Source organism: Piliocolobus tephrosceles, chromosome 11, assembly GCF_002776525.5.
Source record: "Piliocolobus tephrosceles isolate RC106 chromosome 11, ASM277652v3, whole genome shotgun sequence".
Lineage (NCBI taxonomy): Eukaryota > Metazoa > Chordata > Mammalia > Primates > Cercopithecidae > Piliocolobus > Piliocolobus tephrosceles.
In genome coordinates, this window is record NC_045444.1 from 94,956,950 (window position 1) to 94,969,987 (window position 13,038).

Sequence of the window (13,038 nt, forward strand, 5' to 3'; positions counted from 1 at the left end):
CCTTCCTTCCTTCCTTCCTTCCTTCCTTCCTTCCTTCCTTCCTTCCTCCCTCCCTCCCCCCTCTCCCTCTCTCTCTCTTTCTCTCTCTCTCTTTCTCTTTCTTTCTTTCTTCCTTTCTTCCTTTCCAACCTTTTGCTCTGCCCTCTCTCTGGCTTTGGTGCACCTGTCTGGGGAGTCGGGGGTGGCAGAAAGGTCGATACTCTATAGTACCTGTGCTTTTCTGTCCTGTAGAGGTCAGGTTAATCCTCTGCTCACAGCAGGAGCAGTCTGGAGCTGCTCCTCCCACAAAAAAGCCTGGACAGAGAGATAAGGAAATTTCTTACTGTAAAATATATAACACCTACAAGAATGAGGAACTCTGCTTGTGTGTATGGAAGATAAATAAAAATAAAAGAAGGTGAAGGCAGGAAAGAGAAAAAAGGAGTGGGGAGGGGAGACAAAACTGAGGAAGAGGTTGCTGGCACACATTTTATCTTATTTGAAGCTATAATTACCATCATCTCTCACATGGATTACTCTTTGTCCTGCTTACTCATTTGCTAGTCCACATATGATAGTCTGGAGAATCTTAAGAATATAAATTTGATCATGTCATATACTTGCCAGAAATACCCGAAGTTTTCCAGTTGCAGTCGGACTAAAACTCACATACCGCTGTTTGGCATACACAGCCCTGCATGTCGTGGAACCTGTCTGCCTCTCACCCTGTATCACACCGGCCTCCATGTAGCCCATTAAGTTAGGGCACAGTATTGCTTCCATATGTTCTGTTGCTTAAGTTCACCTCTGCCTCCAGGGCTCACACTTGTATTCCCTTTGCCTAGACTACTTTTTCCCCAAATATTTTCACAGCTGGCTGCTTGTTCTTGTCACTTAAACCCACTTGAATATCACTCTCATAGATGCTTTTTTTGAGTTCGTCTAATATATCCACTATGTTACTCTTTTTAAAATCACTCATATTTTTTCTTGCATAACCCTTATCATTTTGCATTTTTCTCATGTGCTATTTGTTTATATTTTATCCATGTCTCTTCCTTTCTAGAACAGGGAACTTGTCTGTCTTGTTTACATTGTTTATCCCTGCCCCTGTCATGCTGAACATCTACCACACTGCATAAGCTCAATACATATTTTTGAATGAATGAAATAAAAGATTTCTTTGTATTCTTACCATGTATTTTATGTTTGTAGTTTTCAGCATTTACAGCTTATAACTTCCTTTTATCAAGTAGAGGACAGGTATTATGTGATCCATGGGTCACAACATAAATGAAACTAATAGCATAGAAACCTATTCCTTGTGTGTCTTGGAGTGTTTTATGTTTAACGACTTATTTGGTTCAGCTGACACCAAGAAAAGACGTCAAACAAATTTAATGTAAACTTAAGGATTTGGAAACACTAGGAGAGAATAATTTGTATATAATTCTCTGAAGGAATCATAAAAAACAATTTTTGGATGTACACATTTTGACACAAGATGCTTTAGTGCTGTGAGTTTTGTGAGTTGGCAGTGGGCTAACATTCTCTTTTGTCTGCAGGGTTTCTTTGTGTCTATCATCTACTGCTACTGCAATGGAGAGGTAGGTTTGTAGGAACCTTGGACATCCCACAGGTCTCACTTCAGCTTGTAAATGGCCATCACAATGTATCCTGAATCTCTTTAGAATTTCCAGGATTTACAGGATGGAATGGGTGAGGAGAAGGAAGCTATTTTAATCATAAATTATTTTGGAAAAGAAAAAATTAGTGTAAATAACCTAAAGTCTTCCTCTTCTAGCACTTTTAAATGTGAACTCATCTGTAGACTCTGATACTAAAAAGCAACCTTGTTGGAATACAAACAGACACTTGGATGGACAGTGAACGTTGTATTCCAGTTAATACTTCTATTCCATTTCAAGTTCTGTACAAAACTCAAATAAAAGTTCCCCTGGGACAAAGTCTTTCAACAATTTTGATATTTTTTGAACTATAAGATGATAGTGGGACAATTTCAGTTCATTTAGGAGTTGGCTGGAAAGAAGTAACTACACTAGATAATAATACATTTTACCTTGTAACTTTTAATATGCCCTGCTGTTGGATGAGCTGCCATGTTTCTTCTCTCAAATTTTAAGCTTGCTGCAGGCCCCAGAAGTGCTTGGATACTTTTATTGCGGTAGATCCGCTGATGCTTCTGACCATGTTTAGGGTTTGGACGTTGTGGCATGCTAGTCCAGTACTTGCAGAAAGAGCTTAAATTAGTTTCCTGACTTACTTCTGTATTGTTCTTACTTTATTTTGCAGGAGGGGTAAGTAGTTCAGTGTAAGAGTTAAAGAAAGAGGAAAGAAACACAAAAAACACTCAACAGTCAAAGACAGATTTATTTTGGAGAATAACCCTGGGAGGGGCTTCTGGCCAAGTTAGGTCAGAAAGCCTTCTCTCTTACAGACTAAGAGTTTTTAAGGGTTCAGGGCAGGAGAGCTTATAACAGGCTTGGAGTGCTTCTGTGTCTCTTTGTCTTGCTTATCTGGGAGGGTGAATTTTTGTGTGTCTTTTCCTATACATCTTCCTGCAGCTGCCTGCACACCCCCTCCTACCCCCACCCCCTGAGTCTGCTTTTAGCTTCCCTATCTTAGTGCACCTAAAGGGAAAGGAATGGGCTTATTAAAACCCACTGTTTTACTGGAGTCCATTGTATACTGTGAAGTTTGGTGGTTACCCAAGAGACTTTCCCTACTTCCTCTGTGCCTGAGCTTTCTTACCAGCGTTTTACTGTCTGCTCTTTCTGGCTGCTTGTTGTTAGAAAGGAAGGGATTTCCTCAAAATGCATGAGGTTAGAAAGGGAGCTGGAACTTAAAGTGGTGGCATTTGTCCAAGATGACGGTGCTTCTGCTCTGTCAGTCAGGTGTTGATTTTTTTTTGCCAAGATGAACAGATAGAAGTTTGTTGTTTCAGGTGACATCAGGTTTCCACTGCTTCCCATGGAAATTCCAAATAAGCTCCTTTCTGAAAAGTGGCAATTGAAGTAGAAATGAATCTTCAGTAGTAGGAATGGAAATAAGAGCCCCACCCTATTAAGAACGCATTTGCCGTGCCTGCTTTTCTATCCACGAACCTTCTTTTCTCACTCTGACTCCTTCAGGCTGCCGATGCAGATTGATAGCATGACAGTTACATCTCAAATTGAGTACCTTCTATGCCATTGCTCAGCCTCAGCTGGTGCCAAAGACATCAGCAATTTAAGTGGTAAAAACAGATTTTATTCAGTAACTGCTGACAGTAGGGGAAAGAGCTGAGCCCAATTCCAATTCACACAGAGGTGATTTGGGCATTTTAAAGGGAGAATGAGGGAGGTGGAGTGTAAGGGCTCAGTAGAGTCAGAGAAGTGAAAAAATGTTTGGTCAGTATCAACATGTTTAGGCCAGCTGTGCTACCAAGCAGGCAGTTAAGTTAGAATTCTATCTTCCCGCAGAGGCTGGGAGACAAGAGGCCTTATCCCTCTTGATGATTATATTTTGAAGGGATGGCTCTCAGGTCTTTGAGAGAGATGCTTCTGAATTACAAGAGCTGCATACTTACAATTGTGAGCCCTTTTTAGTAAATGCCCTAAGAAAGGGGAGTCGTGGGCCTATCATCAGGTGTGTGCTAGCTACAGTAAATAGTAAATTCTCCTGGCAGCACTGAGCTTTCTCAGGCAGGACTATCAATGGCTGAGATCATCCTAGGGAAGCCACGTTGTGCTGCTAGAAGCCATGCTTGAATTTGGGCGGGTCTCAGTGCAGGGGTTCCAATGGGCTTGTCATGTGCCAAGCAGGAGTTCTGAAGTTCTCACTGGCACTGTTTATCTTGAGTTTCTCTTCCAACCCAGAATCTTTTTTTCTTTTTCTCTCCCGTATGTCAGATATTTCTATTGGCTGCATTTAAACTTCTATTCAAATTCTGATCTTGGACAAGTCTCTTTACCTCTCTCTAAGCTTCAGTTTGCTCACCTCCAAAACTAACACCTATCTCAGAGGTTTTTTTTGCGGTTGAGAGAAAATACATAGATGAAGTCCCTGGCATGTAGAGGAACCTCAATCAATGATTGTTGCTGTCTTTGAAATCAAGGCAAACCTCCTTGTATCAAGGCTGCAGGGTCTCCTTTAGGATTTCTCATGCACAACCTGTTTCTTGTGGCTTAGGTTCAGGCAGAGGTGAAGAAGATGTGGAGTCGGTGGAATCTCTCCGTGGACTGGAAAAGGACAGCACCATGTGGCAGCCGCAGATGCGGCTCAGTGCTCACCACTGTGACGCACAGCACCAGCAGCCAGTCACAGGTGGCGGCCAGCACACGCATGGTGCTTATCTCCGGCAAAGCTGCCAAGATTGCCAGCAGACAGCCTGACAGCCACATCACTTTACCCGGCTACGTCTGGAGTAACTCAGAGCTGGACTGCCTGCCACACTCTTTCCATGAGGAGACCAAGGAAGGTAGTGGGAGGCAGGGAGATGATATTCTAATGGAGAAGTCTTCCAGGCCTATGGAATTTAACCCAGACACTAAAGGATGCCAAGGAGAAATTGAGGATGTTCTCTGAATGGACATTCGTGGCTGACTTTCATGGGCTGGTCCAATGGCTGGTTGTGTGAGAGGGTTTGGCTGATATTCCTATGCCTGAATTCAAAGGCTGAAAATTCAGAGTTAAGGTGTTACTCAATGAAAGTTTTTAGGCTCCATGAATCAGCTCCTGTAAATACTAAAGACGTGAAAAGGCAATTGTCAGTGGAGTAGTTTATTACTTTCTCTTGGCATCAGGTTTTCCACTAAATTAATGTACGGTATTTTCTCTGTGATTGTTCATTTTTTTTCTGCTACTTTTGGGTAGAAAAAAGTTTCAATTGCTTGGTGGTAGCTTTCTCTCGTATATATCATCCTAAATATAATGAAGATCATTTAGTGTGTATCAGTTTCCTTTTAGAAACTAGTATTCTCTTATTTCTTACTTTAATGTACTTCTATCATTGCATTTATTTTGCCTGTGCATAGGGGCAATTAGGATCTAAAAATATATGTGGGAAGATAAAAGTTCTAAGAACAAGTACTTGCTGGAAAATTAGTTGGCTGGACATTGATAAAATAATGCATTTATAACAATTACACATGTTTCTAGGAACAAGGAAAATTTTTCAAAAAAGAATATTTCACACATCCTTTCTTTTGAATGTCCTCTTTGTGACCAGCCAGACCTCAGGTCTTCACTCTTTCTTCTTTGTAAACCACGTTGTGTAGAAAGGTTTCCTCAGTTATTAGCTTCCATCTGCACATTGATTTTGTTTGTAATTTATTTTGATAGCAAATCACACTGCATCTATATCTTTTTCTTGTCTGAGCTATTACTACATTGTACATGGCATGTGGGATCAATTAAAAAATTGTTTTAAAAATACATTTTGGATCACTTTAAAAAATTTTTCTTTCAATATCTCACTTTATTTTTGAGAAACAACCAAACTTCCCTTCTGTAAATGTACACATATCAACATTTAGCTTTTGTACTTTATTCAACTTGAAATTTCAGTATGTTGCAGTTTTGAAAACTTTTATTGAGGGCATGTTATGTATCAGCAGGCATGCTGCTAGGTTCTTACAAGCATTTATTTAATCCTCACTATAATTTATGCAGTAAGTCTTATTACTGTCGCCTCTTTTACAGATGACAGTGTGACTTGTAGGGGTGGAGTTAACTTGCCCAAAGTCTATTGACTTTAAGTCCCATATTCTTAATCATTATGTTGTATTGTCACTAGTATATATGTAGCCTATTCACCCATCAAAAATTCAATAAGGCCGGGCGCGATGGCTCACGCCTGTAATCCCAGCACTTTGGGAGGCTGAGGTGGATGTATCATGAGGTCAGGCGATCAAGACCATCCTGGCCAACACAGTGAAACTCCATCTCTACTAAAAATACAAAAAATTAGCCGGGTGTGGTGGCACATGCCTGTAGTCGCAGCTACTTGGGAGACTGAGGCAGGAGAATCACTTGAACCCAGGAGGTGGAGGTTGCAGTAAGGTGAGATTGTGCCACTGCACTCCAGCCTGGGCAACAGAGCAAGACTCTGTTTCAAAAAAAAAAAAAAAGTTCAATGAATTCTGAATAGAGAGTACTTGGGAGTCTTGCACTGTAGTATGTTTTAGCCTCTGATCCTCATAAAATTTCCACTCTAGTGGAGAAGACGTACACCTAGGAAATTAAAAAAAAAAAATCACAGAACAATATGTTTCCAGATAAAATGACATGGATCCAGCTGATCTATGTCATTTTGCTGAATGACTTAACCAATAGGCAAGTAGTGTCATGATGACTAAAGTTCTCCAATATCAACAAACCTTCTTGAAAAATATTACACCTCCCTTCCATGCTTTTTCTTTCCTTCCTCTTCTGTGCCATAGCAGAGGCCATTTCCACACTTCCTGTTTAGGAAGGTACCATTGTGCATATGTAATTCACCTGATTCAATTCTATATTGTTAGTTCCCCAGGGTACCTCCCTGTTAGGAGAGAACCATCATGAGCTGAGTCAGATATTAAGTTATATTGCTATTTTTATGCAAGGCTTTATAAAATCACTTACCTTCCTGTATAGTTCAATTTTTCCATCTTTAAAATGAAGACAATATCTGTCTAGCTCAGAGCGATGTTCTGTGTTAAGGGAAATCACATGTTGAAAGCACTTTATAATATAAAAATTCCATATAAATACTTGGTTTAGGTTCTTGTTTTAAGTTAAATCTCATTTTACCCCTTTATATTATAAAAGCTCTCATTAGTCACTGCAGTATTATAGAAATTACTAGAATAGATGTATTTTGATAATATAGAAAATACAGAGTTCTTGCTTTTCAAGCCAACTCCAAATTCTAAGGCTACATCACTATTCCTTTTCTTCTGTTTTCTTGCTGCCTTTGAAGACAGAATATTTCTTTATATGAACAAGTATAATAAAGCCCTCAGAGTTACCAAGATTTTTCTTAAAGCTTATTTACTTGTTAAGTCAACAAACGTTTACTTAGAGCTTATTATGGGACAGACACTATGTTAAGTGTGACCCACAAAAAAGAACAAGGCATAATCTAATTTCTCAAGGAACAAATAACTTAGTTGCTAGGGCTCTTAATCTCTCCCTCAAAGATGAGGTTTTGCTATGCTGCCCAGGCTGGTTTCAAACTCCTGAGCTCAAGGGATACTCCACCTCAGCCTCCTATGTAGCTGGGACTACAGGCGCACTACACTGTGCCTGGCTTAATCTTATTTTGTGCACAGGTTTTTTTCCTTCTAGGTTTTAATAATGTCTGCATCCAATTAGACCGCACAGACCATGAGTTATGCCAGTCTGTTGATTTTTCTTATAAAATATTGGACAGTTATTGAGGATTGGCTAATCTAGATCCAAAGGTGCAAACTACTGGCTCATGAGCTAAATTTAGTTCATACTTATATTTTCTTTGCTCTGCCAAGGGGTTTGAAAATATATTATTTACTTGCCAGCATTTAAAATATGAGCTATTTCTCATAAATTACACTTCCTGACTTACAAAAATACTCGAGGATTTAATGAGACAACCATGAGCTGGTGTTGACTGATGGCTAACTATTCAGACAGGTCAAGAGCTCCACTATGGCCAGGTGGGCACTGGGCAGTATTTTGTGACTGTCAGGATAAAATGTAACTCCAGCTGCCTGGGCTCTGGACACATTTGTTCTGTGTCCTCTGATCTAGATGATGCACTTATATACAACTAAGCAATCGTTTTTAAAATATTGTTGAGGAATGGTATCTATATATTTTTACTAATGAAATCAAGCAACCAAATATCCTTAGGTATACTGGAATTTAATTGTAGCTTGACATATCAACAGTTACTCTGTTTAAATGAGCCTATTAAGAGGGAAACCCATCACAATTTCTGTATTCATACTGTACATACCAACCACACTATTCAAAGATTCACTTTCTAAATCATCACTCTGAAGTACTTATCTGTGGAAGACATTGTCATCTTTTCTGAAGAGTTTAAAGCATCTTATTTTATGGGTTGGATATCAGTTTTCTTCTCTCTTTAGACTTGCTCTGACTATTCAAGTCTCAGGTCCTCTCCCTAAGACACACAGGAAATCAATTGTTCAGTAAATTTCTTACCTGTGCATCCAGAGAAGTGCTAGGCTAAAAAATTGGCTTCCCTATGGTTGTTTAGGAATAAAATAGAAAAACAATTAATGTAACCTGCTTTATTTTAGAGCATAATATTTTGGGTATATTTTATCACATAATGATTGTAACACACAATTATCCCCATTTCAAAAATGTAGAAACAATTAGAGAGGCTAGATGACTTACTGCAGATTAAAATGTCTGAGTTGGGATTTGAACCCAGTTCTGTTTGACTCCAAGGCCCCTGAGCATTCTCCCACCTATGTGATCTTTACTTTCTTTATGAAAAGTGCAATAATAAACCAAATCATTAAGAAAATAGTAAAATTGCATTTAAACTATTTTGCTGTTATAATTGTGGGAATGTGAAAATCAATAATTACATAATTATAGTTTTAGATATAAACATTCTTATCTCCCAGTATTTTGTGACTATAAGAATAAAAAGTAACCATTAAATCTAAATTCTCCTTTCAACCCCATCCAAAATGTATGACTAGATATAAAAATCTGAATTCTGTTCTTAAACTGCGTCGTAAGACCATGGAAATTTGCCCACGTATTGTTGTAAAAATAACTTTGAACAACTTTGTCTTTAAATTACTCATCTGTATCACATTTAAAGACAGATTTTATGTAGGTTTCCATTTATTCACTATTATAATAACTACCCAGGGCAATGGAATATCTATAAATGGTGCAGAAACTGGGGAAAATGGCTAACATTCTTATCCCTTACTGACTCTTACTTTAATACTATTAACATTTAAATTCCATTCCTGTTTAGACACCTAATCTCTATTAAAACTACTTTTATTTTGGGAGCTTATATGGTTTATTTGATTAACGATTTAAATGGTGAAATACAAAGCGAGATTAGTACATAAAGGTGTCATTTGCACACATTTTTTCCCATCTCTAGGACATACAGTAGATTTTTGCTGACCAAAGATATTTCCAACGTTTGCACTGCTTGACCTCCCCAGACCGTGGCAACAGAAATCTGTGCCTCAGAAAAATGCCAAACTGAGCATGCAAAAGCCTGGCACCCCCAGTTCAGCTTAATTTCAGGGGCACTGGAGGCACTCTTTTCCATCTCCATTCCAATTGGCTAGCAGGGCATCCAACATTTTCAAAGGCAGAGTAACTTGGAAAGAATGCCTTACTAAATCATAAGAAGTCCTTAAAATCTGCATGTACCTCAAAAACTGCAATGCCTGATTTAATCTTGTTGGATCTAGTTTTGGGGTCTGATTATGAGCAGAATAAACCAAGAAGTTTTTCTTTTTTTTTTTTTTTTTTTTTTTTTTTTTTGAGACAGAGTCTTGCTCTGTCGCCCAGGCTGGAGTGCAGTGGCCTGATCTCAGCTCACTGCAAGCTCTGCCTCCCGGGTTCACGCCATTCTCCTGCCTCAGCCTCCCGAGTAGCTGGGACTACAGGCGCCCGCCAACACGCCCGGCTAATTTTTTTGTATTTTAGTAGAGACAGGGTTTCACTGTGTTAGCCAGGATGGTCTCGATCTCCTGACCTCGTGATCCGCCCGTCTCGGCCTCCCAAAGTGCTGGGATTACAGGCTTGAGCCACCGCGCCCGGCCCACCAAGAAGTTTTTCACAGCTTTTTTTTTTGCCCACGTAAAATGACTTCTTAACATACGACCATTTAAACAACTGGTATTTCCCTTAAAAAATATCTTATTTTATTTTGGTTTAATAATGAAAACAAAACAAAACAAAAAAATAAAAAACTCAGACAAACTTAGATTGAGGGACAGTTGGTCATACTTAGATTGAGGATGCTTGATTAGTACTCCTGAAGTCTGTCAGGGTCAGGATTAAAAGGGGATAGATGGCCGGGCATGGTGGCTCATGCCTATAATCCCAGCACTTTGGGAAGCCAAGGCTGGCAGATCACGAGGTTAGGAGTTCAAGACCAGCCTTACCTAGACAGTGAAACCCCATCTCTACTAAAAATACAAAAATTAGCTGGGCGTGGTAGCAGGCACCTGTAATCCCAGTTACTCAGGAGGCTGAGGCAGGAGAATCGCTTGAACCCAGGAGGCGGAGGTTGCAGTGAGCCGACATCTCACCACTGTACTCCAGCTTGGGCGACAGAGTGAGACTGTCTCAGGAAAAAAAAAAAAAGAAAAAAAAGAAAAAAGGGATGGACTCAGAAGCTGTCATAGGTCAGAAGAGACTGGCGACACATGACAACTAAATGTTAGATTTAGTACATTTGTTACTTTAGGTGGGTGATGGGACAGAAAGCAGATATTAATGTTAAAACTGGCATATCCAAATAAAGCATGGAGTTTAATTGTTAGCAATGTGCCATATGTATAATGGTAATGTAAAATGTTAACCATGAAGGAAACTAGAGGTCAGGTATATAAAAAATCTGTACTATTTTTGCAACTTTTCTATAAATCTAAAACTATTCCAAAATAAGAAGTTTATTTTTAACAATCTCACTTTAGCAGTTTAGGAATAAATTTAGTAAATCATGAATACTATAGTCCAATTCCACTTGAGTTTTTCCATGTCAAATATTGGTATGATTGAACTGACATATCACAAAAATCACACACCAAGATTCTTTAGTTTATAAATATATACAATATCTATTCTATATTTGAGAATAACTAAAAATTACTGAACGTTTTTATGTGAAAATGTCAAATACTTATTTTTGGCTGTTTCCATACCAAGCCTTCTGCCTCTTTCAAATTCAGTAACTACACTATAATTTTTCCAGTTTTAATTTGTCTGTATGATATTAGATCTTAGATGAATTTAGCAATGTTTTATTTAAATGTAAGGGTTTTGAGGCCCTTGGGGAAAAATGATAAACTCTGAAAGTTTAGTCTATGGCCTTAGCTTTAGGAATCTTCCCTTCATCACAATTCTTTTTGGTAAGACTTCATTGCCACCTCCCACCTCCCAGATCTTTTGAATGCCATTTTTATTCTAGCTGAATTTCTATTACACTGAAAAGTAGTTGGTAAAATGTCATATTTAGAGTTCAGCTCCTATAATTTTATTGCATTGGTTGTAATATCATCAAGCATATCACAAATACCTCTCTGCAGATTTCCTGTTTGATAATTGCCCTTTGTGAAGTTATCAGTTTCTATCATGCAGTCTATTTTACATGATTTTCTTTGTAAATAAAAGTTACAATAATTCCACTGTCCTCTCATTATAATTTTCATACACATATACATTTATTGATTAGAGTCGGAGATAAGTAAGGTGGAGAATTTATTCTTTGTAGAGTGTTAGGCTGTATGTTTATAATTTTTGAAACTGCCAACTGAGCAACAGGGATATGTCAATTTATTCTTTTGTTTAATCCACACCTGTTGAACTGTGACTAAAAATTGTAAGTTTAAGACACAGAAATGGCCGGGCGCGGTGGCTCAAGCCTGTAATTCCAGCACTTTGGGAGGCCGAGACGGGCGGATCACGCGGTCAGGAGATCGAGACCATCCTGGCTAACACGGTGAAACCCCGTCTCTACTAAAAAATACAAAAAACGAGCCGGGCGAGGTGGCGGGCGCCTGTAGTCCCAGCTACTCGGGAGGCTGAGGCAGGAGAATGGTGTAAACCTGGGAGGCGGAGCTTGCAGTGAGTTGAGATCCGGCCACTGCACTCCAGCCTGGGTGACAAAGCCAGACTCCGTCTCAAAAAAAAAAAAAAAAAAGACACAGAAATAACAGAATGCTGTCTGATTTATAAATTCAACTGCTCTCGAGAAGCTCACAGTTGAATTTATTTATTTATTTAAATTTTTAAAAAATTTCAATAGCTTTAGGGATACAAGTGGTTTTTGGTTACATGGATGAATTGTATAGTGGTGAAATCTGGGCTTTTAGTGTACCCATTACCCAAATAGTGTACATCGGTACATCAGTGGTCCCCAACCTTTTTGGCACAAGGGACCGGTCTTGTGGAAGACATTTTTTCCACTGACTGAAATCAGGGATGGGGGGATGGCTTCAGGGTGATTCAAGCACGTTACATTTATTCATTTCAGTCTATTATTATTACATCGTAATATATAGTGAAATAATTATACACCTCACCATAATGTAGAATCAGGGAAACCATGAGCTTTTTTCCTGCAACTAGACGATCCCATCTCGGGTTGATGGGAAACAGTGACAGATTATCAGGCATTCGATTTTCATAAGGAGCGTACAACCTAGATCCCGCGAATGCACAGTTCACAGTAAGGTTTGCACTCCCATGAAATCTAATGCTGCCCGGGCTCTGACAGGAGGTGGAGCTCAGGCAGTAATGTGAGCTATAGGGAGTGGCTGTAAATATGGATGAAACTTTGCTCACTTGCCAGTCGTTCATCTCCTGCTGTGAGGCCCAATTCCTAACAGGTCATGAACCGGTATTAGTCCGCCTGGGGGTTGGGGACCTTCGGTGTACATTGAACCCAATAGGTAGTTTATCCTCTCCCAAGTCCCTCCTTCCCTCCCCGCTTCGAAGTCTCCAGTGTTCATTATGTCACTCTGTATGCCTTTGCATACACATAGCTTAGCTCTCACTTATAAGTGAGAACATTATTTGGTTTTCCATTCCTGAGTTACTTCATTCAGGACAATAGCGTCCAGTTCATTCAAGTTGCTGCAAAAGACATTATTCCATTCTTTTTTTTATGGCTAAGTGTATTCCATGGTGGGTATATATACCACACTTTTTATCCACTCATAGGTCGATGGGCACTTAGGCTGATTCCATACCTTTGCAATGCTCACAGTTGAATTTAAAAACTGTTGCGAGAGAAGACAGGTATGAGGGTGCAAAAGAGGGGAACTTGGTTTAGATATAGAGTAAAAAGACTTCCTG

General features: G+C 39.2%; 1 protein-coding gene across 5 annotated transcripts in view; it reads left to right on the plus strand.

Annotated features, from left to right (window-relative positions):
- Positions 1-5,415, plus strand: part of PTH2R (parathyroid hormone 2 receptor) — a 133,884-nt gene extending 128,469 nt beyond the window's left edge. For 3 of the 5 annotated variants that reach the window (XM_031936572.1, XM_031936573.1, XM_023217205.3), the window contains 2 exons: positions 1,545-1,586; positions 4,171-5,412. In XM_031936572.1, coding sequence (XP_031792432.1) covers positions 1,545-1,586; positions 4,171-4,566 — 438 coding nt within the window. In that variant the 3' untranslated portion in view covers positions 4,567-5,412. Of the gene's footprint in view, positions 1-1,544; positions 1,587-4,170 lie in introns of all 5 variants that reach the window. The other 2 variants (XM_023217194.2, XM_031936574.1) reach the window with 2 other exon arrangements.
- The last annotated feature ends 7,623 nt before the right edge of the window (positions 5,416-13,038 follow it).